The sequence below is a fragment of the Rhincodon typus genome, chromosome 8 (genome assembly GCF_021869965.1).
Source record: "Rhincodon typus isolate 14 chromosome 8, sRhiTyp1.1, whole genome shotgun sequence".
NCBI classification, from domain to species: Eukaryota; Metazoa; Chordata; class Chondrichthyes; order Orectolobiformes; family Rhincodontidae; genus Rhincodon; species Rhincodon typus.
In genome coordinates this window covers 27,874,295-27,902,157 of record NC_063339.1, presented here as the reverse complement: position 1 = coordinate 27,902,157, position 27,863 = coordinate 27,874,295, and the positions used below count along the sequence as shown (strand labels likewise).

General features: G+C 37.0%; 1 protein-coding gene across 6 annotated transcripts; it reads left to right on the top strand.

Moving 5' to 3' along the window:
- Positions 1 to 26,873, top strand: ppm1aa (protein phosphatase, Mg2+/Mn2+ dependent, 1Aa). 6 transcript variants are annotated; one of them, XM_048599677.1, is made up of 6 exons: positions 1 to 182; positions 4,901 to 5,759; positions 9,891 to 9,954; positions 14,083 to 14,194; positions 17,302 to 17,356; positions 25,360 to 26,873. In XM_048599677.1, the coding sequence occupies exons 2-6, from the start codon at positions 4,923 to 4,925 to the stop codon at positions 25,441 to 25,443; spliced, it is 1,152 nt and encodes a 383-aa protein (XP_048455634.1). In that variant the 5' UTR covers positions 1 to 182; positions 4,901 to 4,922; the 3' UTR covers positions 25,444 to 26,873. The 6 variants fall into 6 exon arrangements, with proteins under 6 accessions (XP_048455634.1, XP_048455632.1, XP_048455631.1 ...); XM_048599675.1 differs by having other exon boundaries at positions 2 to 182; positions 9,837 to 9,954; positions 26,486 to 26,873; XM_048599674.1 differs by having other exon boundaries at positions 2 to 182; positions 9,837 to 9,954.
- Positions 26,874 to 27,863: the final 990 nt, after the last annotated feature.

Here is a 27,863-nt window from a genome sequence, read left to right as displayed (position 1 = left end):
TTGTAGCCAGGAAGCCGGCAGTTTAGCGCAACCGCAGTTGTGATCAGGGAGACGGGAGTATGTTGCCGTGATTCTGTCGATTGGGCAATGCATTGGCTTCTTTTTGTCACTCTAGATAGGGTCTCGGCTTCGTGTTGAATGTGTTCACGGTGAAGGCCGTTCTGCTGTCTGCCTTAGGGTTGGTGAGTGTTCGAGTCTGCGCCACACATGCCGCGATTATCGCAGAGTCGCAGGAGGCGAAAGAGGGCGCCATGTCCAAACATAGGCCTCAGCTCTGAAATTTCGGGTTGAGGCTGTCATTTTTCCTGGTTTTTCTGTCTCTCACGCTGATCCGAGACACCCAGAATCATTGTAGTTCTTCTAACTATTATTTGTTCATAGTGTTTTTGTTTTTAAAGATGGGTTGTTCCTGTGCATGATATTTGATTATTATTGGATTAGGAAAGGGGAGATGTTTCATGGGTGTGTGTGTTTAGTGTTATGTAACTGCGTTTTTTTTTGAGCGAAAATGCTTTGCCCCTTGAACTCGACTGGAAATCGCATATTTGTTATCGTACCATTTCTACGATGACTTCATTCAATGTATTAATGTTCACCGGGTTATCAAAATTCAAGCTGTATATGATTGTAAATGTTATTATTGGGTTTTTTAAAGCTACTCAAGATTTTTAAGTACATTTAAAACAGTGCTGAAGGTTAAGTGATATAACAATGTCTTCAGATGCTCGGAAGATGCGTTCATACATTATTGCCATTTTCAGCTGCTAAAGTAATTAAAATAGTCCTTATGTTGTAGTTCACTATTGGAAAAATATCTGAAAGAGGTCAGACAGACTTAAAAAAGATGAGTATAATATTGTACATTTTTGTTTTCCTCAGCATCTTTGCATGCTCTGGATGGGCAGAGGGATTTTAATTCTCTCCACTTATAGTGAAGGTGTTAATTAATCTGTTCCTTTTTCTTTGCGTTTTCATGTCCAAAGATGTGCAGGTTAGGTGGAATGGCCAAGCTAAATTGTCCATAGTGTCGAGGTTGGGAAATGCAGGGATAGCATAAGGGTCTGGGTGGGATGCTTCTTGGAGGGCTGGAATGGACTCGATGGGCTGAATGCCCTGCTTCCACACCATGGGGATTCTATGTTATCATTTTACCAATTATTTAAACTTCTATTCTGGCTTTGAAATGGTATTTATTTCAATTAATAGACCAGTGAGTTTTTGTGATCAAAATGAATTTAATCTTTGGGGTGAGGGGGAAGAAGCTTGGGTCACTTTTAAAACAGAACATAGGTGTTCTGTAAAGCACTCACCAGAACTGTTTTGTCTCCCCAACATAGAGGAGACTGCATTAATTGCTCCCAACACCTGACCACACACCCATGGCACTTCACTATGCAATCACAGAAGGAGCAACACTTGTTTTTTGCTTCCTCCCACTAAGGCCACAGACACATCCTTCAGTTGAAACAGCAGTTTATATGCATTCCATTCAATCTTGTCTACTGTATTTGCTGCTCAATATGGTTTCTTCTACATCAGGGAGATGAAATACAGTTTGGGTGATCACTTTGCAGAACAGCTGCAGTGTGTCCGTATAAATGACCCTGAACTTCCAAGTGCTTGCCACTTCAGTACACCATTGTTTTCTTGTGCCTGCATTTCTGTCTCAAGTTCTTTGCAGTAGTCCAGTGAAACTCCATGCAAGCTGGAGAAGGAACACCTCATTTTCTGCTTAGATGCCTTACAGCCTTCAAGACTCAACATTGGCTTTAATAATTTTAGAGCGTGACCAACCCCTTCCTTGTCTATTACCTAACGCCACTACCCCAGATTCTGTCATGAGATGGGTTGCTTTCAGTACAGCCAATCCATTTTAAACTACTCTTTTCCCCATTATCATCTATTTAGCTTCTGCTTCCCTGGCCAGCTATTCACAATCTCTTTGTCTGCCTACCACTTTTCTGTCTTTCTGGGTTCCCTCTCCACCTGTCTGCTCAATGCCCACTCTATCTTCAGCTTAAATACTACCTTTTCTGAGTTGCTTCTAGTTCTGAAGGAGGGTCACAGGACTTGAAATATGTTTTCTTGCCATAGATGCTAGTGGACCTGCCGAGTTTCCAGCAATTCTGTTTTTGTTTGTTACCAAGTATGATCCTGTTTTTGAAGAGGAGTAATGTTAACATCTATATATCAAATATTTATGTCTGAAAAGACAGTATGTTACTGTTTGCACTAGGTAAGTTAGGTTTTAGTCTACTTATATTTGCTCTTCTGAACTGCTTTGTAAATTAGCTAGTCAAATTCCACAGATTAGTAGAATTTGGCACTGGTAGTATTCATCAATTGATTCAAAGGTAGTGAGTTCAAGTCCTACTTCAGAGATATGAATACATAATCTAGCCTAATACTTAAACGTAATACTGAGGAAATACTGTGCTGTCAGACGTTTCTATTTGCATTGTCAGTGAGCATTAAAAATCTGTGGCAGTACTCAAAGTACAGGATAGCTCTTCTGGCAACCTGGCCAATATTTACTCCTCAATCAACATCACTAAAAACAAATTAGCTGGTTAATCATCACTTTGCTATTTGTGAGGCCTTCTGTATGAAAATTAGCTGTTTTCTCTAACATTACAACACTGACTCATCAAAAGTAATTAGTTGGCTGTAAGTGCTTTTGGATATCCTGAAATTCTAAATAAAGCTGTATATGCAAGATGAGGATAAAAAATGCTAATAAAATATTTGTGCATTTGCTAATCGAACTATCTCCTTCCTGTACATGCATACTAATTATCTCTGCATTTGTCCTTTCTGGCTGAGTCATCACATTCTATAAATAAACTGGGGTGATGGTGGGATAGTGATAATGTCTCTGAACTCGTAATCCAGAGTCCACGAGATTTCATACCATGTGGCCTGGCTAAGAGCTATTTGGATTGTAGATTAGAGTCTATGACAGCCAGTGCCAAGACATAAACTTTGTATGATCACCTTTGTGTTTAATCTTAAATACTTTGAAGTATTCCTAATCCTAAAAGTCCCTAACAAATTTTTGTTTAAATTAGGGTGAGCTTTTAAAAATACAAATAGATTTCCTTCACTCCAGTTTATGCGGATGTAGTGTTGACCTTATTGTGTCTACTAGATTCACAGGCAGTGCCTGGTACAAGTCAGTCAGCGGAGAAGAGTAATATCAGGACTGGATTGCTGAAATTCATTTTTTTAAAAACTTTGTCAGCTTATTTTTTTGTTTGGAAAATTACAGTGATATTAGATATTCTACCTCAATCTATTGCCAGTTAACGGCATACATTTTTTCGGAAATGTTGTCTCTTTCCTATTTTATTTCCTCCCTTCCTCTTTATCTTCATCAGTTCCTGGCATGGTAATAAAGTCTCATTTCCTATTAATCAAATATTCCATGGAAGTAAAACTAAGATTAACAAAATAACTCAAAGAACTGTGGATGCTGAAGATCTGAAACAAAAACAGAAGGTGCTGTAGAAACTCAGCAGCTCTGGCAGCACCTGTTGAGAAAAAACATTCTGAAAATGATCATTCTGATGAAGGTCACTGGACTTGAAACGTTTTTCCCTCCACAGATGCTGCCAGACCTGCTGCATTTTCTGTTTTTGTTTAAGATTACCAAAACTGGCTTGTTAAAGGACTATCTGATCAAGTTAGCACGTATTGTGCAATAAAATGGATAGTTCCGTTAACTGTGTAAAGTGCCAATGTTTATTGTTGGGTTGGGGGGGGTGGTGGTGGGGTTGGTGGGTGGTGGGTGTGGTCGGTTAGTTCAGTTGGCTGGATGGCCAGTTTACAATACAGAATAATGCCAACACCATAATTTCAATCCCCACACCGTCTGAGGTTCCCACGAAGGCCTCTTCTTCTCAACCCCTGTCCTTGCCTGAGTCATGGTGACTTTCAGGTTAAACCACCACCAGTCATCTCTCTGAGCGAGCAGCCCTATGGTCCAGATAACTTTATCTTTTTATGACTGTATTGAGCAGTCAAACATTTGTTTTTGTAACAGTTCCTTTACAATGAATATGGGTAATTCTGCTGTATTTCTGATTCCAAAATGTGTAAATACTTAGGCAAATCTGCCAACATTTGCACGGAAAGGTGATTGTTCATGTTTTAGAAATTACCATGAAAATGCAAATCCAAAAATAACTCCAAGAATTTCCCTTTGTTGCCCAGTGAGGATATATTTCAACAGTTACTAGTAAGGAAAAAGGTGAAAGACAGCAGAGAACAGCTTCTTTCTAAAGATGCTTGAGAGATGTTATATTGACCTTTAACAATCAAGTTGTTTTGTACCACATCCTGTGTAGAAAGCTTTTTACTGAAGTGACACTTTAATGGATGATCTTTTGATGTTTTAAAAATAAAAACAACAATTGTTCTAAGCGTATATCAGATTTTTCTGAATATGAAAGAAAGCTTAACATTTAAGGGATGTTCCTTTGGAACAGTTCAGGTTAAATTCTAGTATTTACATTTTGCCACCAATGATGCTTGTGAATAAAGAAAGAATGCACCACACTATATTTGTACTGTATTTTCACTACTGTCTTATTTTTATATCATGTTTTTATGGTTATGCAGATTAACCAGTAAATTAATATCTCATCAGTTATCTAAATGGATCACTTATCTGTACAGACTATTTGGATAAGCTGTATTCATTCAGAAATTGTTAAAGATGAGACTGCCTTTCAAAGGTGTCCTGCTTTAACCTTGTTTGGGAATGTTTTTTTTACTGAAAAAGTTTCTTCTAAGTGATCCACTTTTCATGAGCTGCTGGTCAACTGTAAGAGAGATTATACTCATGTTTCTGCTGTTGTAAGTACATTCATTCAAAAAAAATTCTGTTTACTTTTTTCAGTGCTGAACATATTGGCTGAAAAATGGGAGCATTTCTGGATAAGCCAAAGATGGAAAAACATAATGCCTGTGGTGCGGGAAATGACCTACATTATGGACTGAGCAGTATGCAAGGTTGGCGAATTGAAATGGAGGATGCGCATACAGCTGTCATTGGACTACCACATGGACTTGAAGCATGGTCTTTCTTTGCAGTCTACGATGGGCATGCTGGATCCCAAGTTGCCAGATATTGCTGTGAGCATTTGTTAGATCACATCACCAACACCCAAGATTTCAAAGTTACTGATGGTATGACCGAGCCCACAGTAGAGAAAGTAAAAAGCGGAATCCGAACAGGTTTCTTGCAGATAGATGAGCATATGCGAACAATCTCTGAGAAGCGCCATGGATCAGACAGAAGTGGGTCAACGGCAGTGGGTGTCATGGTTTCACCCAAGCATATTTATTTTATCAACTGTGGAGACTCTCGAGGTTTGCTGTGTCGGAATGGGAAGGTTCATTTCTTTACGCAAGATCACAAACCAAGTAATCCACAGGAGAAAGAACGCATCCAGAATGCTGGTGGCTCAGTCATGATTCAGCGTGTGAATGGTTCCCTTGCTGTTTCAAGGGCTCTTGGAGACTTTGATTACAAGTGTGTCCATGGGAAGGGTCCAACAGAGCAGCTTGTCTCACCAGAACCTGAGGTTTATGAAATTGAGAGATCGGCGGATGATCAGTTTATTATCCTAGCGTGTGATGGTATTTGGGATGTCATGGGGAATGAAGAGATCTGTGAATTTGTTAAATCCAGATTAGAAGTTAGCAATGACCTTGAGAAAGTGTGTAACCAGATTGTTGACACGTGCTTGTACAAGGTATATCTGAAGTCCTTCCCATTTTTACTATACTTGATCTTTTCTTTCGTCTTTTATCCATTGGTTAAAGGGTCATCGAGTAAAGCATTTGTTACCCTGCAGTCCTAAATTACACCTTCCTATGCAAGTAACCCAGTTGGTATTATGTTGTATGTGCCAGGAAAGTTCTCTTTGCAGTTGTATATGAAGTTGTATTCTCCTTAGTCTAGTTATGTACTACAAAAGAACACTGACTGGGGCACATCAGGACCAGGTAGCTGAAATTACTTATTGGCCGATTGCTAAATCTTTAAGAAAGGATCCATACTTTCTGTTGAAATAGACCTCAAAATTAATCTGAATTATTCCGAGCATCAGTGAATATAAATTTTATGTCTACTAGCTCAATGTGTTGGAGTGACTTGCATCAGTATGCAGTGAATGTGAAACTGTAGTCATTCTTTTTCAACTAGCAAGTTAGGAGCTTGGACAGGTCATTAATGGGGCATATTGTACGGATTCTCAATTCAAAGGAGTGGAAGGAAATGCTAATTGTCTTTGAAGGCAATCTGCACAGTGTTGTATTTCTTTATAAAGCTGCATATTTATAAGACTAGATTTTATTTATAAAATGAGATTTTAAAAAGCTACAGTTGCTGTGCAATCACTGATCATACATCTTGTTTCAAATGAGCAGGTTAACTGCTGACAGCACATTTTATGGAGTAAAGGTACAGTAAATGGCTACATTTACATTTGGGTGGTAGCCAAGATTTTCCATGGGCTTAGCTAGAACTTTAAAGTTGTTACCTAGTGTGCTGATCATACTGAAACTGGAATATTTAATCAGTTACATTACTAATAGACTGCAACCTTATTTGAACTGGAACTGGTTGCCGTTGATATAGGATTTCAACAAATGTAAACTGGGGCGTTGCTTTAAAATCTTTTAACAGATACTTCTTTTTAAAGAAGTAAAAGACATGTAGTAGAAGCAAAGTCAAAAAAGCACAGAAGAGCCTCTTCAGCACATTAATCCCATGCCAGTGCATCTGTAGAATAATCTGGTCAGTCCTGGTCACTCGCTGTATCCTTGTGAACATAGAACATAGAATCCCTACAGTGTGGAAACAGGCCCTTCGGCCCAACGAGTCCACACCGACCCTTGGAGCATCCCACCCAGACCCATCCCCTTATAACCCACCTAAGCTATGCAACCCTGAACACTACGGGCAATTTAGCATGGCCAATCCACCTAACCTGCACATCTTTGGACTGTGGGAGGAAACCGGAGTACCTGGAGGAAACCCACCCAGATACGGGGAGAATGTGCAAACTCCACGCAGTCAGTCACCCAAGGGTGGAATTGAATCCGGGTCCCTGGTGCTGTGAGGCAACAGTGCTAACCATTGAGCCACCGTGCCGCCCCGAACAGATATCAGAGGCTCTGTTAGTAAAGCTTAAAATCCCTGGTGGTCTGCAGAAACTTTGAAATAGAACATAGTTTAAGTGAAAATGTTCTTCACTATGTGAAAGAAATGTTTACCTTTTTGTTTTGAATAATCAACCTGTTCAGAGATGTTATTACACCCTCTGGAGAAGGTGGGACTTGAACCTAGGCTTCCCAGTCCAGGGGTAGGAACACTACCACTGTGCCATAAGTGGGCCCCCTTGCCACAAGTGGTCTTACTAGTTTATTTCCCTTGAGTACATACGCAATCTAGTTTTAAAATTATTCATCGTCTCCCCTTAAACCATGCTTGGAAGCATGTTGTTGAAGATAACTACCATGTGCTGCATAAAACTAGTACTTTCTCTCATTCCCTTCTGCATTTCTTGCTCAGAACCTTAAATTAGTGTTCCACAATATTTGTACATGATAGGAACTGTTTTTCATTGTCTCTCTTACTTAAGCGTGTCATAATCTTGTACACCTTTGACGCATCTCCTTCAACCTCCTTCACTCAGTGGAAAACAGCCCCCAATTATTTGTTATTTCATGCCAGCTTAGAATGGATCAAGATGTTACTCACAGTCAGTTTTAATGAATCTTTAAAGCAAACCAAACCTTTATTTAGAGATAACACAATGTGGAGCTGGAGGAACACAGGAGATCAGGCAGCATCAGAGGAGCAGGAAAGTTGACATTTTGGGTTGGGATCCTTCTTCAGAAAAAACCCATGTAGCAAACCTTTGTGTTATGTCTTTAATTATTTTTGATTTAGAAATTCATAAAAGATCAAATTTCAGCTATCCTACTTTTTAAAAAAAAGTGTATAATTAGTGAAGCCAATGACACATTAAAAAAAAAGAACTTGCAATTACTTAAGGAAAATACAGCAGAAACTGGAAGTTTGAAGTTCAAACCCAAAGATGGAAATGGCCAGTGAGTCAGACACGATGTCTTGAAGGAAAGTTACCATTTCAAATTGATAACCTTTCATCAGAACCTTGAGTTTTTAATATCTTTAAGGCAGAATTAGCTCCTTGATTAGCAGTGGAATCAAGTGATACCGGGAATAGGCCACAATATGGTCAGCCTTGATCATATCGTGACAGAGCAGGCTCGAGGGACCGAATGGTTTACTCCTCCTGCTTTGCCTATTCATTATATATGCAGACAATTGAGCTATGCTGGAGTGTCATTTAAACCAGCAAACATCGACTTGGGCAAGAGTGGTACCGTTGAATCAATAATGATATTAAATGCTTATAATCTGAGTGCCATATGATTAGTGTAGTTTTAGGATTCATAATAAACACACCAATTTATATCCAAACATTGTGAACTCCATAGCACCAAATTTTCTTCGAATCGGGTATTTCTTTAGTTGAAGGAAGTGCAGAATGAGAAACTGCATTCCTCATTTGTTTAGTGCACATTTTTTTTTTTCATTACTGTCACAAGCATGAACTTTGCCCAGAATTTTGAAAGAAGGAAGACTAATAGGATACAGTTGGATTTGAGCAATTGTTGTATTAATGTAATAGGGGAAACTGAAGCGAAGTGGATAAGAAATGGGTTAAAAAGTAGATTCTCAAAAGATTGAGAAAAGGGCAAAGATGACAATTGAATATAGAAGTTAGAGTAAAGGTAAAGGATAACGGAGCTATCCATTGTAGTCTTTTCTCATCTGTCTTAAAATGTTATTTGAAGTTATTAGTCTGGCTGGTAAATGTTTGGACATGCTATACTGTGCAACAAGCATTACCTCCCATAAAGATCCGATCACTTTAAATGTTTTGCTTTTCTAACTTGAGTGCTGTGTATAGTCCATGTGTAAATTTGAACGTTTATCAACCGTGAAAACTATCTATTAATATTCCTGTCCTTCTGCACACATTTACATTTAGTTATGGAAACTGCCTGCTTAAGTATATGATAGCATAGATGAATGTTGCTGGAGAAGTTTATAATGGATAAAAGAAATAGGATAGAAAGTTTCAATTTAAAATGGAACTACATCATGTTTGATTCTTGTGGTCCAATTAGTTTGCACCCTTCAATTCAAATACATCTGAAGACAGCAGTTAGTGTTACCCACTCGGGTAACATCAAGGTGGATTGACTGGCATTCTTTAAATTTACAGCAGCTGTCAGACTAAAGGCTAGTGTGGGTTAGGAATGGTAAATGCGTGGTAACAGGGAAAGGGTTAGGGGGCTGGCTGTAGGTAGGATGTTCTTCGGAAGGTTAGTGCGGTCAATGGGTCGAATGGACTCTTTCTGCACTGTAGGAATTCTGTGACTCTACGGTTCAGAAGTGTTCATTTTTTAAAACTCTTTCATTTTAGCAAAAATGAAATGGGAGTAACTGGGTCCTTGGTTGTATTCCCAAAACAGGTGCCCAGAATTTTCTTATTCTTTATGAATATATGTTCCTCTGTTTATTAATATTAGCAAAAGTCTTTACTATGAGCATAAAACACATTGAAGGGAAACTTGCTTTCTACCCGAATTTACTCATTCCACTGAACAGCAAAAGTAGACAAAAACCCTTCATACAAACGATTCAATTGGAGCTTGCTATATATCTTGCAGTTTGTGCTTTTATAAAATAATTAGTATATAACTGACATTGTTTTCTCCCCTTCAAACAGGGGAGTCGAGACAATATGAGTGTCGTGTTGATTTGTTTTCCAAATGCACCAAAGGTATCGCCTGAAGCAGTGAAGAGAGAGGCTGAGCTGGACAACTACCTGGAGAGCAAAGTGGAAGGTGGAGCATCTAAAAAAACACTTGCTACTAAGTAAAATAGCTTAAATTAAGGTGTTAACCCTCTAAGTTCATTAATATGAACTAGCCAACTAAATTCCATAAATCTTTAACTTCAAGGAGCAACTGAAGATGTGATCCTGTCTTTCATTACATTATTGGATATGATGTCAAATATCTGAGATTTTATTACAATGGTATAGTTTTAAAATTGTGCTTTTGTATAAAACATAATCCCCTGTAGTCATAAATACAAGTCTGAGCTTAGAGGGGTAACTTCTACAAAAGTACTATGCTTTCAGTTGCATATCTTTTAGCATATGTTGTAGATTAATCTGAGCTCTTGACATTTTGGTTGTGGGGACCACATCACTTGCAGGACAACCAAACCCCAATAATTCAAATCTGCAAGGTTATGTGCCAATGTGCATTGTTAAATTAACTACAGAAAGCTATGGTGCTGCTAGTGTGATGATTTATTGGTCATTTGTTCAAGGTTTTTATTTGAAAACTGCCTTGATAAAGTGTAGCTCTGCCCAAGAAATGGTACTGCTTTGGTTCTGCCAGCCAAAAAATGGAACTGTCTCTTGTTTGTCTATATACTGTATAATTCTACAGCAGAATGTTGTATGAGGTTGAAATAGAACACCCTCTCTGTAATAGAAGTTTATGAATTAAGGTGTCTGGGTACAAGTCTGCCATTTTGAAAAAGGTTTGTGTTTCTATTTCAAGTTTTCAAGAGCTCGAGTTACATGCAGTATCTACAATCTACAAATCTACAAGTTGCTCAGCTAGACAGTAATAAGGAATGACTATAAACAATATTTATCCATAGCTAATAATTCCAATACTACTTTATGAAAAATGTTGAAAGGAAAGATGCCAAATAACCAGATACCATTTGGCACTGAATCTTAACTACGCCTACACATCATTTTACTTGAATTCACTACCCGCAGATCCATATAATTGCAAAGTTGGCCCCAGAGCCAGGTTTTTTTTTCTTTTCTCTCTTCCCTAATTGACTGGTCACTACAGCTTGTGATCCTTCATGTAGGTAGGGGATTTTGATTATTGAGCTATCCATGTTTTAATATTTTTGTGATAGGTTTGTTTCCCAAGCCCTGTGGATAACAGGAATTTGGTTTATTAAAAGTGCAATCAAAAATGTAAAATTTCAGACTATCTGATAGCTGCAATCAAATTTCAGATTACTAGATTTAAATCCTAGTCTGTACTGTTTTCCCACTAGATTGTGCACATCATGCGCAATTGAAGGGGAGACGAAGCAGGTGTAGAGGTGCTTGCATAATACAGATTGCTGTGGTTTCGGTATGTAGTTTGTCACCATCTTCTCAAGGGCATTTTGGTATGGACATTAAATGCTAGTCTTGCCACAAAAACCCTCATCTCATGAAATTCGAAATAATTAAAAAATGATGAGACATTATGCCCTTCAAAAAGCTTTTTCTAAAAGTTAGTGTGAAATGTGTTAAATATGAAATCTGCATCCATGAGTCCGTGAGGTTATCCGACTTAGTTTATACTCTCAGGGCAGCTATATACTAAATAGGAGGCATGGCAATACTTGACAGCAGTGTACCAATTCTACAGCACACTACAATCTGACAGGCTGTAACTAAAATGATGAACTTTAGGTTTGAACTTTTGCCTCAATTGATGCCTGCATAAATCTATGATTAGGTTTATATTGACGTCAGTTCAGATAGTACATATCAGCCTAATAAGAGAATACTTCAAAGGTCAAATTTCCTGCAGTTTCAGGCTCAATTCTGATTTCTGAAACTTGCCTCAGGGTTGTTAGATAGCTTTATTCACTGAATGACATCTGAACATTTGAGAATGGTTAATATGTGTGCAGTTAACCAATGTATGTGCAAGCCATATTCTATTTTTGTAAGTATTCAGTTTTAAAAATGTATGCATCATTTTTTTGGAGATGTTATTTTCATCTTGAAATATGTTGGCAGTGTTATCTCTATGTTGCAATCCCTGTTAACTACATTTTATACATTACATTCCAAGTGACACTTATTTTCCTTTTTGATACAAGAAGAATGCTATTTATTTACTGAATAGAAAATAAGCCTATTTGAATTCTGGGTGGATGATGTATTTGGAGTTGCTGGGATCTGTCATTTTTAATATACCTGGTGAAGGCCTTAGGTAAAGCAATAATGAACAAAGGTGTGTATTGAAAAATGATGCACAATACATAATGTATTATTTAAAGTAAGATCAAATGTATGCTAATAACTGGGTTACCTTCTGATAAACTGCATTGTGCACCAATAACAACACATTTTAATTGGTTACTTCTATTACATAATGCCTGATTTTTTTATCTTGAAATACTAACTTTGCTTAATTTCATGAAGAATCTGTCTCTCTTATATTCTGGAAAATGTATTTAAAATGTTTTATGCTACAGTTATAAAGTCATCCAGTTCCTAGAAACCATAAGACCACAAGATGTAAGAGCACAAGTAAACTATTCAGCCCATGAAATCTGTTCTGCAATTTACTGAGCTCATGGCTGATCTGCTAATCCTCAACTGCATTTTCCTGCCATTTTCCCATAACCCTCTGTAACAACTTGATTTGGCTATTCAGTTCTTTCACTTTATCTTGACCATACCCACTCTTGCCTCAACTATTCAGCTACATCTGAAAATTAGTGTGGCGGAGCAGCAAATGAATCTTTGAACTCATACAAAATGAAATGTAAATAGTACACCATTTAATTCACCTTCATTTTGGGGAAGGTTTATGAATAGAAAATTGATGCCTACCTTCCTGTGCTTCCTAGTTATCTGCATTTTTTAAAAGAAATTTTCTTTAAGTTAATTATTTCTCACCCTGTTTTCACCCCTCCCTCCTCCCCAGAGTGTGAATAGCAGGAATGATTTGTATTTAATAAACTCACGGATTTTAAGACAGCAAAAGGCATTATGTATGCTTTGGAGTAGGTGATTTTAACAGCAATTTTTCCATAGCAGTGATACTTTAGGTAACATTGAAACATACAATTGGTTAGCACACTGCAGATAGATAGGTACAATGGACATACACCTAGGAATAAATTAAATGATGATGATTATTTGCTAAAATTCATGCCTGTTATATTGAACTTCATTCTGTGGAAGTACATTTTGATCACCCTTGCCTGTGCCTCGTAAAGGCTGTTTGTTTTGAATTGATTACAGAAGAAAGGATGAGGTACTAAGTTTATCAACTTGTTGGCATTTTTGTCTCAGCATTAGTCAAATTAGAACTGTAAGAAGGGTGTTTAAGGAAATACTTTGTGACAAAAGTTATTAATGTAATGCAGTCACATGCTTAATGTTTGCACACAAACTCTAGTGTCACTATTATCTGATGTGCATAATATCAAGTAATTTAGTTATGGTTTAAAATATATGGGTAGTAAGTGGCTGTAAATCTTTTATTTTTGTATAGTAAATTATACATATAGGATGATTAAAATTCAACATACTGATGTAGATAATATGTTAGCCATATTTATAAAAATATGTTAAAAGCTTCTAATAAAGTCGTTTACTGAATCAATTCTGACATCTTTGATTTTTCATTTGGCTAAGTCTTAGGAGGCATTTATGGACTATTACGCTAAATTTGTTCTGCTGTCAGTTAGTCTCATTAGAGCTGAAGTCTTCAGATTGTTCCCAAATTAAAAACTGTACTGTAACTAGTATTTTTTTTCTTTTCTATTTATATTGTTCTTCATGTTAAGGAGCCCCAATAAATGTGGGATAGCGATACTAAATCCAATCTAAAACATTCAAATTGCAATGCAGTATTTAAAATGTTAATTAACCATTTGTTATCTGTGTACAGATCTGATCAGAATTAAAATATTTTTTCTACTGACAGAATGTTGCACATATGCAGCTGATAATTGTTAAACAAGAATATTGCAATTATAGTTAGCTTATGCAAAACTACATTAAATTTTGTTTTGACACAATGTGTTCATGTTTCACAGTTGCTGCTTGTTTGTTTTAGTGTTTACATTTCTGAAATTCTGATATATGCATACAACTTTGATATGCATGTCCCACTGACCTGGAAGTCCTTCTGATTCCCCAGAAATCTTTGAGAAGCAGGGTGCTGAGGGGGTACCAGGTCTAGTCCAGGTGATGCGTGCTTTGTCGTCGGAGAGCATCCCAAACCTCCCACCAGGAGGTGAACTAGCCAGCAAGTGAGTGTACAATGTATGGAAATAATCTTTAACTAAAAATGTATTTGCACTGTTGAAAGGACCTTAGTGGGGGCTGCTAATCACTTGCAAATATGTTTTTCTTTCCAGCCCAACACTTGGCTCTTTAACTGACTTTTTTTTTAACAGTAAGAGTGAACACTTACTTGAGCCAAGCAAATAAACTTTGACTCAGCATTTCAGTACAGCATCTTTGTTGAAAAGTGGTGATGAATAAATTGTAGGTGATATGAAAGCATAAGATGGAGTATGTTAATTGGATGATATAACTAGTTACGTTTTGTACGTAGTGATTAACAGTCCCATTTTAGCTCCTTGCAGTGCGAAATGAAATGAATTGTCTTTTATTGCAGTGTTGATGCTGAACATTATAGGTGCCACAATTGGTGTTCAAAACATGAAAATAACACCGAGACTAGCATACACACAAATATGCCAAACAGAACTAATAAATTTTGACTCAGGTGATTTTTGATCCATTGCATCCTTAAAATTGGGAATTATGATTTTAAAACTGTAATATCCTTTTTTTGTTTTGTGCTTCTTGAGTTGTATTGAATGCTTTCAAATTAAACCTATTGTTTGTCTTCATAAATATATGGCCTTTTTTCATTTAAGTTCCATGTGCATTTTTGTTCATAAGACCATACAATTCCTGTCCAAATGGAATAAAATTCCATGTAAGATATGAAAAGATATTTAAATGAGATTTTGCCTGGTTATGGTTGGGTACTAGTTTCATTTCTGTTTGTAACCTTTGATTAATAGTACAGTGTAAATATACTTTAAAACTAACTAATGACACTAAAGCAGTTTTTTTTTGTATAAGGTTTTCAAAATTGGGTAATATATTTCTAATGCAGTCAGGAACTTCCTGACATTGCCACACTTGGCCATGTAATAGCCTCGAATGCAGGGTTATCACTTTTCAATTTTTTTCTTATCTGGTATTGTTGTGGGACACAATGAGAAAATTTCAGAGAAGTAAGATTTAGCACAACACTAAATGTGAATTTAAGAAAAAAAATTTCCAAAGCAATCATGATTAATTTAAGTGAGTGATTAAAAATGACCATTAAAACTTGCCAGACAACAGTTAACAAATAAAACTGCTTTTGCATTTTTGGTTAAGAAGCAGAGATGGAGAGAGAAAAACACCAGGGCCCCACGCCCTGGATATGAGGAAGTGGGTGGAGATTGGGGGAGGACTAAGGAGTTAGATTTAACTAATGCTGAAATTAGCTCATCTCTGGTGGTACACACTTCAAGCTGGCCTATACAGAATTCTTACAAAAGCCAGACATTTCAGCCTGAAATTTCCTCCTCCCCACAGCATGCTTTATGAATAGATTTTTGCAGAAGGAAGAGGGCAAGGCTGGGTGTGTATCTGCCTTTGTTATTCTCTGGGTTCACATACACACACACTCTTGCATGCATACTTTGCCCCACTCACATCCCCACATCTGTCCCTTTCTCCCAGCTGCACAGCCTGTTACTCTTATTTCCTTAATGTAAAGTCAGTTAGGACGTAGGTCATGGTTTGTAGAGTGTGGAAGGTGAGAAGCAAGCTGAAAGAGCATTAAACAATTAAGACTGTAGATGGCAAAATCATGGGTAGAGTTTTGGCAGCACATGAGTGAGCTATAGGTGAAGCTGAGCCACAGGTGGAATAGGCAGTGTCATGGAGTTGAAGTAAGTGGTCTTAGTGATGAAGTGGATGTGTCATGAGAAATTTAGCTCCTTGTTGATATAACAGCAAGGTTGCAAGTGGTCTGCTTCAGCCTTGTGTTTGCCAGGGAGAGGGATGGAGTCATTTGTGAGAGAATTGCATTTATGGTGGGAACTGAAGACAATGACTTTGGGCTCCCAATATTTGAAGAAAATTCTGCTCATCCATTACTAAATGTTGAGCAAGCAGTTGACAGTGGAAGAGCCAAGTGAAGTGAAGGTGAAGTAGAGATTTTTTTTTCTATGTACACATAAAAGCTGGTTTTGCATTTTGGATGATGTCTCTGAGCAGCAGCCTGTAGTTGAGAAATGGGTAGGGCTAGGAGTAGATTTTTTAAGGACCCCAGAGGTAATGAAGTTGGAACTGAAGCCATTGCAGATGATTCTTTGGCTATATATGTAAGGGATTCAGGGAAGGGTAGGCCCACTTAGTTGAACAAAAGCAGCCTTGACAAATATTCAGTAAAAGAATATTTTAGTTTAAATTGGAAAATAGTGTTATAAAGTAAGAATGATTTTGGCTAAAATAGTTTGTGCTGTAAACCCAAATGATGTTTGCTTGAATGAACTTTGCTGAAAACCAGTTTTCCTTTGTACATCAATTTTGTGAAGCACTTAAACATAAGTCATATTCCATTGACAACTAACTTACTGTTGCAATTTATGATGGTTTTTTAAAAAAATCAATAAAATTCTGAAATAGATTTGGTTTGCCACACAAAGGCAACAAAAGTGAAGCGGTACACATCGGTTCTCCCATGGCAATCAAAAGTAAGTGTCATTTTCAATTGCTATCGTAATGTTTTTTTCACAAACATTTGATAGTTCAGTCATCTGGCGTTCTATTATAATTACTGAATGACTCTGCAGTGTGAATTTTGGAAAACTGCTCTTACAAGTAAAGAACCATCAAAAACTTTTTGAATGTTGCACACTTACAATTCACTTTAACAATATTAGTATGTGTGAATCAAATGAAGAGTTCTGGATGATTTGTTGAAGCTTTAATGTTGAGAAAAGCTGCCCTAATGGTAACCTTTAACTATTTGATTGTCATAAAAACCCATCTGGTTCACTGATATCTTTCAGGAAAGAAAGTCTGCCATCCTTACCTGGTCTGGTCTTGTAACTCCAGATTCACAGTAGTTCAGTTGACTTTTAACTGCTGTCAGGGCATTTAGGGGTGGGCAAATAAATTCTAACCTATCCAGTGATGCTCACATCCATGTATGAATTTTAAAAAAGGTGACTGATGCATTTTACAACTTCAGAAGCATTTAATAATCTATTTTGTATCAATGTCAACTCGAATATGCTATGAGAAATCAATGTTCAATTTTAATTTCTGTTTCCATTTTTAGGCAGAGTGTTATTGAAGCAGTTTACAGTAGACTGAGTCCTTACCAGGCTGACACAGTGAGTAATCACACATCTAATGCAAATGCCTTAATACTCATCATTTCTATCCCAGAAACTTGTATAGGGTAATTGAATTAGTGAACCCCTTCTATGATTAGAACCAATAGATGTCATTTTGATAGAAATGCTTTCTGCTTCAGGTAAAATTGTTTCCAAGCTGAGAACTTACTGTTATTAGCAATGACACTTGTATTACAACAGATCTCCTTTTCACGTTACCAATCGTCTCAATAAAACAAAACTGTTAAATGATAGAATAGTGCAGTGCAGAAGGAGGCCATTTTGTGTGCTTGTTCTTTGAACTAGCAATTCAGTTTACTCCCAAATCCCAGCTTTTCTTTCCCAAGCCTTGCAAATTATTCTTCAAGTACTTGCCTTTTGAAACTAATGAATTAATTTGACTTGTCTAAATTTCAGGTATTGTGTTCCAGATCTTTAAAACCTTCTGTGCAAAAAAAAATTCTCATTTCCCCACTGAACTCTTTCCCTATCTGACATCCAGCGCCAGACCTACTTGCAAAGGATCAAGGAGCTATTAAAACCTCTCAGAATTTTGTCTCCTAGTATATTTTTCTACTGAGATGAAGAATCCCAGATTTCCCAAAATAAATTGTTGAAATGACCCAGCAGGATTGGCAGTGTCTGTGCAGAGTGAAATGAAATTAATGTTATGAGTTAAATGATTCTTCTTTGAAACTGACGGTTCACGGAAGTGTTCTGAAACAAATATGGCACTAAGTCATGCGAGGACATAATGACTGGAAGCTTGTTTAGAGAAGTAGGTTTTGAGGAGGATAAAGAGTTAGAGAGACCTTGGGAGAGAATTTCAGAGTTTGGGATTTGGCAGTTAAAGGTACATATTAGCTGATGGGAACTGACTAAATTAGGGAATGCTTTAAAGGAGATAATTGGAGGAGTGTATTCTTTTTGGAGCATTGTTGGGCTGAAGACAGTTACAGAGATGGAGAGAAACACAACCACGAAAAGATTTGAAAATGAGAATGTCTGTGGTCTCATTAGTTATCAGTGTGTGCAGCTGGTTAAGGATTGGATCTAGTTTACTGAAAGGACTATCATCTTAGAAATAACAAAGCAAAACCACTTCTCCTGCACAATCCCTTAGTGTAATATTAATCCCTGAAGCATGGTCATTCTCAGTCATTCAGCATCCTTAGGAAAAATTATTGGGTCTGAGATGAGAGATTTCTTCACCTGAGTCTGTGGAATTGCACTACCACAGAAGGTAGTTGAGGCCAAAACATTATTTTAGTGAACAAGGTAGTTATAGCTCTTGCCCCTAAAGAGTTTAAGGGATTGGGGCTGGGGGAGGTGGGGATGCGGCATTTTCCTGTTACTTCCTTACATGGCTTAGTATCATACTTGTTTGGAAACACTTCTGTGGGGTATTCCGCTTGATAATTAGCCATGATCATACTGAATGGTAGGGCAGGCTCCAGGGGTCAAATGGCCTACTCCTCCTATCTTCCATGCTTCTATGAAAAGAAAGCACACTAGAGAATACTGTTTTATCTTGGTCTATGACTCTTCTTTGATCCTATTAAATGCTTAATGCATTTGTCCACATAAACGCATCTGTGTTAGGTGCAATATTGTACTTGAAATGTTACTCTGCTGTGTGAAGCTGACTGAATTAGAATAATAGCTAAATTATAAGATTCTAAAAATGCTTCTAAAAGGATATAGCAATTGAAATTACCCTTTTATTACACTTAGATTGTAATGTCAATTTCTGTAATTTGCAGAAACCAGTAACAACTCTAATAATTGTGGCCAATTTATTTTTAAAACGTTGGTATATCTAATACAGAATTTCTTAATCTTTGTCACTCTACACAGATTGCATTCCCATAGTAAAAGGAGGCATGACACAGTTATCAATCACTATGGCGCCCTTCAAATGATATGCTTCCTCCCTGAACAATAGCCTCAGTCCCACTATCCTCATTTGCTTGTTGACACTTGTTTTTACATTCATTTATCTCCTCCAAGTAAAAGACCGGTTTAACATGTGACTTGAATTCTGCCTCCCAATCTGATCTCTGCAGAGTCTGAATAAACCAATGCTTTTGCTTAATTTCTCCAATCAGCACCAAGTATGTTAATATGTACCTGCAATATATTCTGCTGTTCTGCACAGTTTTTAATATACTGTGCCACCATAGGGAGTATTATGTTGAATAAGCCACCTTCTCTTGAAGGGGAATAACCTTGTTCAATCTCTCAGATCATAGCTTAGTTAAGGAGCAGAATTTTCTGCCCCATATGGAGGCAGGCAGGAGCCAGAATGAATGAAAATTCCAGTCTACCAGCTCCATCCCAACCTTGCTTCACCTTCCCTAAGGAGGACAGGAACATCAGCCAGGGAGGTAGCCTATTAAAACCCATTGACTTTTCCAATTGGTTTTCAGACCTATAAAACTTGTTGGGGCAAATGGGGTGGCACAATGGTTAGTACTGCTGCTTCACAGCACCAGGGATCTGGGTTTGATTCCAGCCTCTGGTGATTTGTCTGCATGTTCTCCCTGTGCCTGTGTGGTTTTCCAACGGGTGCTCAGTTTCATCCCACAGTACAAAGATGTACAGTTTAGGTGGATTGGCTGTGCTAAATTGCCAGTGGTGTCCAAGGAGATGTAGGCTAGGTGGATTATCCATGGTAAATGCGGGTTTACAGAGATGGGGTGAGTTTAGGTGGGCTTCTTCTCAGAGGGTTGATGCAGACTTGATAGGTCGAATGGCCTGTATCTGTGCTGTAGGGATTCCTTAACTAAAAGATAAAGGAGCAGAATTAGGCCGTTTGGCCCATCAAGGCATCTCTGTCATTCGATCATGGCTGCTATGCTTCTCAACCCTATCCTTCTTCCTTCTCCCATAACCCTTAATTCCCTTAATAATCAAAACCTTATCTATCTCTTATTTAAATACACCCAATGATTTGTCCTCCACAGCCTTCTGCAGTAATTAGTTTCACAGATTAGCCGCTATTCTGCTGAAGAAATGCGTCCTCATATCAGTTCTTCACTGAGGCTGTACCTGCAGGTTCTAGTTTCTCCTACTAGTGAAAACATTTTCTCCACTCCGTCCAGGCCCCTCGCTATTCTGTCAGTTTCAATGAGATTTTGCCCCCCCAACCCAACAGTCCTTTTCAGCTCCATCGAGCATTGACCACTCCTCATCCAACAAGCCATTCATCACTGAGATCATGCTTGTAAATGTCCTCTGGACCCCCACCTTAGAAACAGGGCCCGAAATAGCTCTCAGCATTCCAAATGTGGTCTGACTGGACCCTTTTACGACCTCAGCAGTACACCCCTGCTATTATGTTCTAGCCTTCTTAAATGAATGCTAATGTCACATTTCCTAGCTGCTAACTGAATCTGCATGAGAACCCTGAACTAAGACTGCTAAGCCCTTTTGTGTTTCAGATTTCCGGAGCCTGTCCCTATTTGGAAATAGTCTGTGCCTCTGTTCTTCTTACCAAAGTGCATAACCTCACATTTTCCCACATTGTGTTCCATCTGCCACTAATTTGACAATCTTCTAACCAGTTCAAGTCCTCCTGGAGTCTCCATGCTTCCTCAACACTACTTCTTCCTCCACCTATCTTTGTATCTACTGCAAACTTAGCAATAATACCTCCGTTCCCCACTGAGTCATTGGAACCTAGGCCAGCTGCCGGAGTTGGCCAGCCCTGTTTGCCTGGCCACAATGGCAGCCAGGGGCTTTCACAACAGTGACTCAGCAGCTGATGTATTTTAAAATTCCAAGTTTCTAAAAGTTGAACAAAAGGTGTTTCAAATAGAGATTCTGCACTTCAACTGCAGATTTCATCTGATCTGGAGAACCTCCAAATTGAGAGCCTGGCCTACTGTCCTTACTCGGCTTTCTCTCTGGCCAAACTGGGGAAAATCATTGCCGTGTGATTGTTTCCCACAGTGCAGGTTTCAACCAACATTTTTGACCTTGACATCAGATCTCAAAGAAAAGAGAGAAATCTTACTGAAATCAGCAAAACTAGAAATTGAAGCCATTGTAAAGTAGCATAAGAAAAGTTTGTTTGAAGCCAACTCAATTTTGAAACCAAGGTGTAAAAGCTATGACTTGACCTTAATTTAATGATCTCACCATAAAAATATGAAAGTAGAGGATAAATGAACTTAATTTACGGTTGATTTTAGGATTGGGGCATAAAGTTTTGGCTGTCTTTTCTTTCAGGGAATAGAAAAGTACAGATGACATCATGAGCTGAGTCTGAAAATTAGGAAAAGTTTGAAGCAGCATCAAAACTTGCAGTTCTAAATAATAAAGCCTAGGTTCCTCAACTAACCATTTATCAAGTAGAAATATTGGCACCTGAGGTTTGACTTTGTTTCATCACCATTATTACAGTTCCTTGTTCTTATTCTTTAGTCTCCTTTCCTTTTCCGGTTCTTCTTGCACATAATTGGCAATCTGAGAATAAGTCCACTACAGGGTCTTGCATCAAACCTTGGCATGCATCACTGTTCCTCACTTTAGCATATGAAATATATATTGTATTCATGAAGCTAAACACTCCATAAATTATTTCCAATTTGGAATGGAGCAAAGAAGGATTGAGGTGGGAAAATAAATGTTGCTACTGTTGGTGGATAGCTCCTGGAAAAGAGACCCGCCTCAAATGATGTGAATAAAAATTTTCATGACTTACCTGGCACCTATGTATTACAGCATGCTATCTTTATACTGTACTTTTTGCACTGAGAGTTTTAAAAACAGTGGAAAATAATCTACGTGGGATAGGATTGTTGCATTTCATTTCAAATAACCAATTTTCTTTTAAACGGTGCTTTCAATCAACAAAAATTACCTTGGTGGTTTTGACCAGAAATCAATATTTGTTTATGCATACACTCACCTCTGCTAGCTCCTATCCTCATTGATCTGAGTAAATATTTATAGTTTTAACATCCTCCAAAGTAAGTGGTAGATATGGTATAAAAGAAGAATAAAACTTCAGGCTTTTTCTGAAGAAGGGTCTAGGCCCGAAACGTCAGCTTTCCTGCCTCGGATGCTGCTTGGCCTGCTGTGTTCATCCAGCGCTACACCTTGTTATCTCTAAAACTTCAGGCTCTTGCTTTCAGGTGTTTTCAAAAATTCAGAGACTATGCACCCAGTATACTTCGGGATTGGTTAGCCTTACACCCAACGGGAGAACAAAATTATTTATATCAGTTATCTGTTTATAATCTTCTTGAAAGTTTTAAGTTAAGTCACTGTATTGCAAGTGATAGGGCCATAGTCATGAGCAGTCAGTTCTCACTTTGGATTAAGTTGATGCAATGTGAGGTAGTCAGATGTATTATATACTTTCCCCTCAGGCCCTATGCTGTCCTCTTTCACTGTTATACTGTTGACTTCCGTTAATGTGCAATTATAGCTGTCTCAGGCACTCCCCTGAGTGCCCACTGCTTTAACTGGAAGGATTGTCTCAACCATGGGCTCTGTTGTGTGATCGATTTCCAACTCTTAATATTAATTTCATTAGTCATATACTTTTAATTCTCTTTCCATTTCGTTCCCTTTTGTCTGTCACTCCAAGGACATTTTCTGCTAGTGTGATGCCCCAACAGAACTGAGAAGTATTGTTTGATTAGAGTTGCTATGCTGTCCAAGCGTCATAATTCTGTTTTGCCAGAAAATAACACTGTGAAATCTGGAATTTAGAATGGCTCTTAACTCAATGTTTATTAGGCTGTACTTGATAACAGTGGTGTGAACAAAGTGATATGAATGGACAGGTTGATTTTGACTGACTGAGATTGTTAAAATCCAAAACTACTGGAAGACTGGTAATTTTACATCAAAAATCCACCACAGAAACTTTACATATTGCATGTTGTCTTAATAAAAACTATAAATCCAGTCAGTTATTTTGGTTCTTAACTCTTTACAGTCTGGGTTGTCTAGATATTTCTGCACTTTTTGGCACTCCAGACTTTAAAGGGTTATGCTTTTTTTTTTAACAAGGAACCTTCATCTCCTGATGATATGTGGTAATAGCTAACCAGGAGCATGCTTATATCCACGATCAAGGCCATCACATATCTACGAATCAGAAGTCTGCAAAATATTGTTGATTTTGCGAAGGAAATTCAAAAAGGGTGTGAATACAATACCGGAATTCAGTAACCAGCAATGATTCACGAAAGATCTGATTTATTTACGGTGGCTGAAAATACGAAGATCGAACAATTTCCTCTATAAATTGGGCATTGTTTAGTTTAATTATGTTGACTGATACAAGTGCAATTCTGTTGTTTTTTTAAAAGAACAAACTTCTATTTAATGGAATATGACCTCCTTACAAAATGTACTGGGTAGAAAAACTAACCAGTATTCTTTTGGTAAAGACGTTGCGGTAGAAGTGGTTTATCAAAAGTAAAATCCTCTCCATCCATAGAAGTTTTGTTCCAATCTTTAAATTGAGTCTTGGGAAACTATTCTTTTAATTATGCCCCAATAACTGAGATTATGAATGTTCTGCAAAATTTTAATTTTGGGTTTGGCAGGGCAAGGTGTTGTATAATAAATGCTCACTTAGTGAGCATGTCACAGATTAAACTTGAATGATAGCATTCACATTATTGTAGGCATTTTAAAAACTGACTTTGCAGTGCTGGTGCAAGTGATTTATTTGGAATTATATAATGCCCTGTCTCTTATTTTGAAAAATTCTCAGAGGATTTGCATTGTTAAATGGCCCTGTGTTATTGCTGTTAAAAGGAACATCTGCCAGATTCTAAATTTTCTCACCATTGTACTCAACAGCTAGTTATAATTGTACATTTTAATGCTGCCTCTCCAGGTCCAAAAAATAAAATGTTCCTTATTTATCTTCCTGGGTTTATGCCTTCATTTTTCTATCATCACCTAGACAGACAGATAAGCAGACCACATATATTTAAGTTGAGCATCAGTATTGCTGTGTCACCTGCTAGCTGTGTTGTCTGTAATGGTGAAGAGCATTAGGTTAAGTTTTTTTTCTATCCAGAAGATGGCGATGTTTCACTGAGTCATTCCACTTAAACAATTCACCAAGAATGATGCTAGATTCTTCTTCCAGCATTGAAATTTGTGACCACAGATAGGAATTGAGTTGCATCATTGTCATGATTTGGAACGCCAAAATACTTCCATCATAGATCATATACAAGGCTTTTATATGCTATATTCAGCCAAATTTTTACTTGTTCTTTTTCAGTTGTGTGTGAATGATATAACAGGTAGAATTCCTTAATAAAATCATGAATAAGAGACATGGATGCATTATTGTAATTCATTAGCAATCGTTAGTTCTTTTTTGATATTCGACAATCCGTGGCATTATATAATAACCTCTAAATGTATTCTTCAACGATAAATAGTGCACTTCAGGATTAATTTGGCCTGACACTTTATTCTAAATGATTCAAATTTGCAAATTTTTCAAAATTGCTTTCAATGTTTACTTGTGTGTAAGATTTTATTGAATATCGCCAACAGGATTACTTTCTCATTAGACTAAATATTTCAATAATTGGAGTTAACAGTGGAGGATCAAACAAAGAAAAAGGTCTATTTCAGGGTGGGAAAGTTTATTTAATGTGTTCAAAGGACATGTGGATTCATGGTACAGCATTAGATCTACATGTTTAATAGGATTAGATTCATCGAAAGGAATTGGTTATGACACTGGATCAGGCTTCTATATACTACTATAAACAGACAGTTTTATACAAGAGACTGTTGAATAAGCTTCCAGCTGTTTCATGTTTTGAACTAAAAACGAAGTAGCTTCTGATGTTGGATTTTCTTTCAATTTCATCGGAGCAAAAATTTTGTTTTCATCATAATGGTTTAAAATTGCATTGTACAGAGCTTCAACATAATGGAATTCTAGCCACGATAAATTGGTGCTTTTTTAATGGATTTTGATATTGTGTTATCTGGTTATAAAACAGATTCCATTTTTGATGATAATGCCCAAGTTATTTTTAATTAAACTGGCTATAATTCCCAACCCAAAAGCAAGAAAAAAAAGGTAAAGTGTTCTAGATAATGAAGCAATGTATTTTTGCTTACATGTTGCTACTTCACAGTATTTTTCATGATGCTTAAAATCTGAAGCTGCTTTAGGTGCAACTGTATTTAAATTCTCTCCCATGTTCGCTGTCGAGCATAATTCTGTTATGCAGTCCTGACTTAATGAATTTATCATGTCAGCAAGGTGAATTTCAACAGGGAGTTGAACTCCAATCTTCTGGTCGAGACATGCAGCCGCTCAATGGAATTCAGTGCTATACCTTTTGAACAACTGATATAATTTAAGGAACAAAAGAATATTGTGAATATTGTGAAGTTCCACAGGATAGCATTATGAATTCTGGCCCATATCTACGTTTTTGAAATTTGCAGTTATAGATTGCTTTTTACAATCCATAATGAAATTTACATTACTGGCAAAATAAAATAGTGACTAATTTTTAAAAAAGCATTATTCCCAAGTGGATTTTTTAATTTAAATTGTTCGGAAGGAATTCTTGTGCTCTAGACAATTGACTGCAATTTTTATACAGATTTAAATTTAAATGAAGAATATATTTTAGGTAATTTTTGAGTGAGGCTGACGAGATAACTAGTCACTTGTGAGTAGTGGAAATTCTGATCAGTTTTAAATGTAGATATTCAGATGATTACTGGACTGTTCTACATTGAATGTCTGTTATTTTTAAAACAAAAATTAGTTTTAATGTATTTTGAATAATTGATTAGAAATACAATTTCTGTTGGACTACCATAATGACAAAATTGCATAATTAATTCAGTACAAAAGTGTTGGAGCAATAGGTGAAATGTAGGAGGGCAATTCAGTTCTGAAATTGGCTCATTCTTTGTTGGTTTTGTGAACAACCATTGATTTAATCGAAAGCATTTGTTGTCTTTTGTATAAATTGTCAAATGCAAATTTATTTTACACATCATTGTGGAATAATGTCAGATAAATGAACTTTCCCACCCACTGTTGCTTATGCTGTGTTGTCAGAAAATATAACTGTAATCAAACCAGTTTGCCTCTCTTTGTTCTAGAATAGCATTTGTCCCAGCACATTGCAAAAGAAGGGATTATATGCCACTTCAGTCTAAAATTTGCTGTGCCTATCTTGGAAGAAAACCTTTTGAATTACCATAGATATTCATCCTCTACAGAAATATTGATTGTTTATGATGTTTGTTATCAGGTTGCATCTACATACTGCTGAACTTCACTTACAATTGATATATATTTTTACAGATCAAAAATAATGGCATTGGAAAATATTTTAATTTCGCATAGAAAATAATTCCACTATCAGTGAGAAGTAATTTAAATTTTATATTCAGTTTATTTCACACTAGAATGCATTGTCTGACATGTAGAATATGTAACAAAACTTGGTACATTTGTTTGCGGCAATTAAACTGTTATTGGAAATGATTGTGTTTACAGAAAGCTTGTTTATTGTATATTTTGTATTATGTACTGATCCCAACTCCAAAGGAAATAGTGTGAATTTAGTTCCTAACTGTGAGATTGTTTTATTTGTTTGGAATCAGTTGAACAAATTGCATATGCCTGTGTATTATGTTTGCACACTGTGGTGGTTTTGAAATACATTTATGGTTGAAGATACCATAAATTAAAGTGTCAGGCAATTGCATAATATTTTTGTGTTTTTACTAGAACTGAATCTTGAAGATTGCATGAATATGCAGATGAACTATTTTGTTTGTGGTATGGAATCTTCATAGACTATTTAAACTAGGCAAAAATTTAAAATTGTGCCTTTAGAAAATGCACTCCTCCTTCATCTGAATTTAAAGCAAAGTGTGCAAAACATTTTGGTATTTAGAAAAATAATCATTGGAAAGATTAACTATGTTCATTGGCTTTCAATATACCACAGGATAAGACCATATTTTGCGGCCTATATTCATGAACTGTTAATTCTCAGTGTAGGAACTGAAGGATAAGCATTGAACCCACCTGAAGGGAAGAAAAATTGCAGTCACAATGGGCAGTGTTCTATGGCATCTCAATTAGTGAATTAAGAGCAATCATCGATTTTGGTGTATATGGCCTACCTGTACTTCATTAGTAAAGGTTTACGACCAAAGGTGCGTAATTTCTTTAGTGTGCAAATTGTAAAATCTGTTGCTGGCAATTTGCTTATGATGGCTATCGGCATGCAAATTGTTATCACTCCTGCACCTGTTTTCCCTTATCTGCTGATCATGCTATACGAAAAGGGTACGTAGTAACTGGCTGGTAGCCAATCCCCAATTGTTAAATGCTAAAAAGAAATTTAAAGTGGTCTATCAGCAGCACATACATTTAAAAATAGGGACTTATTAAATTGCACAAAATATTTTTTGGAATTCTTAATACTGTCTTTACTTTTCTGAGTTGATCACTAGGCACGTATAT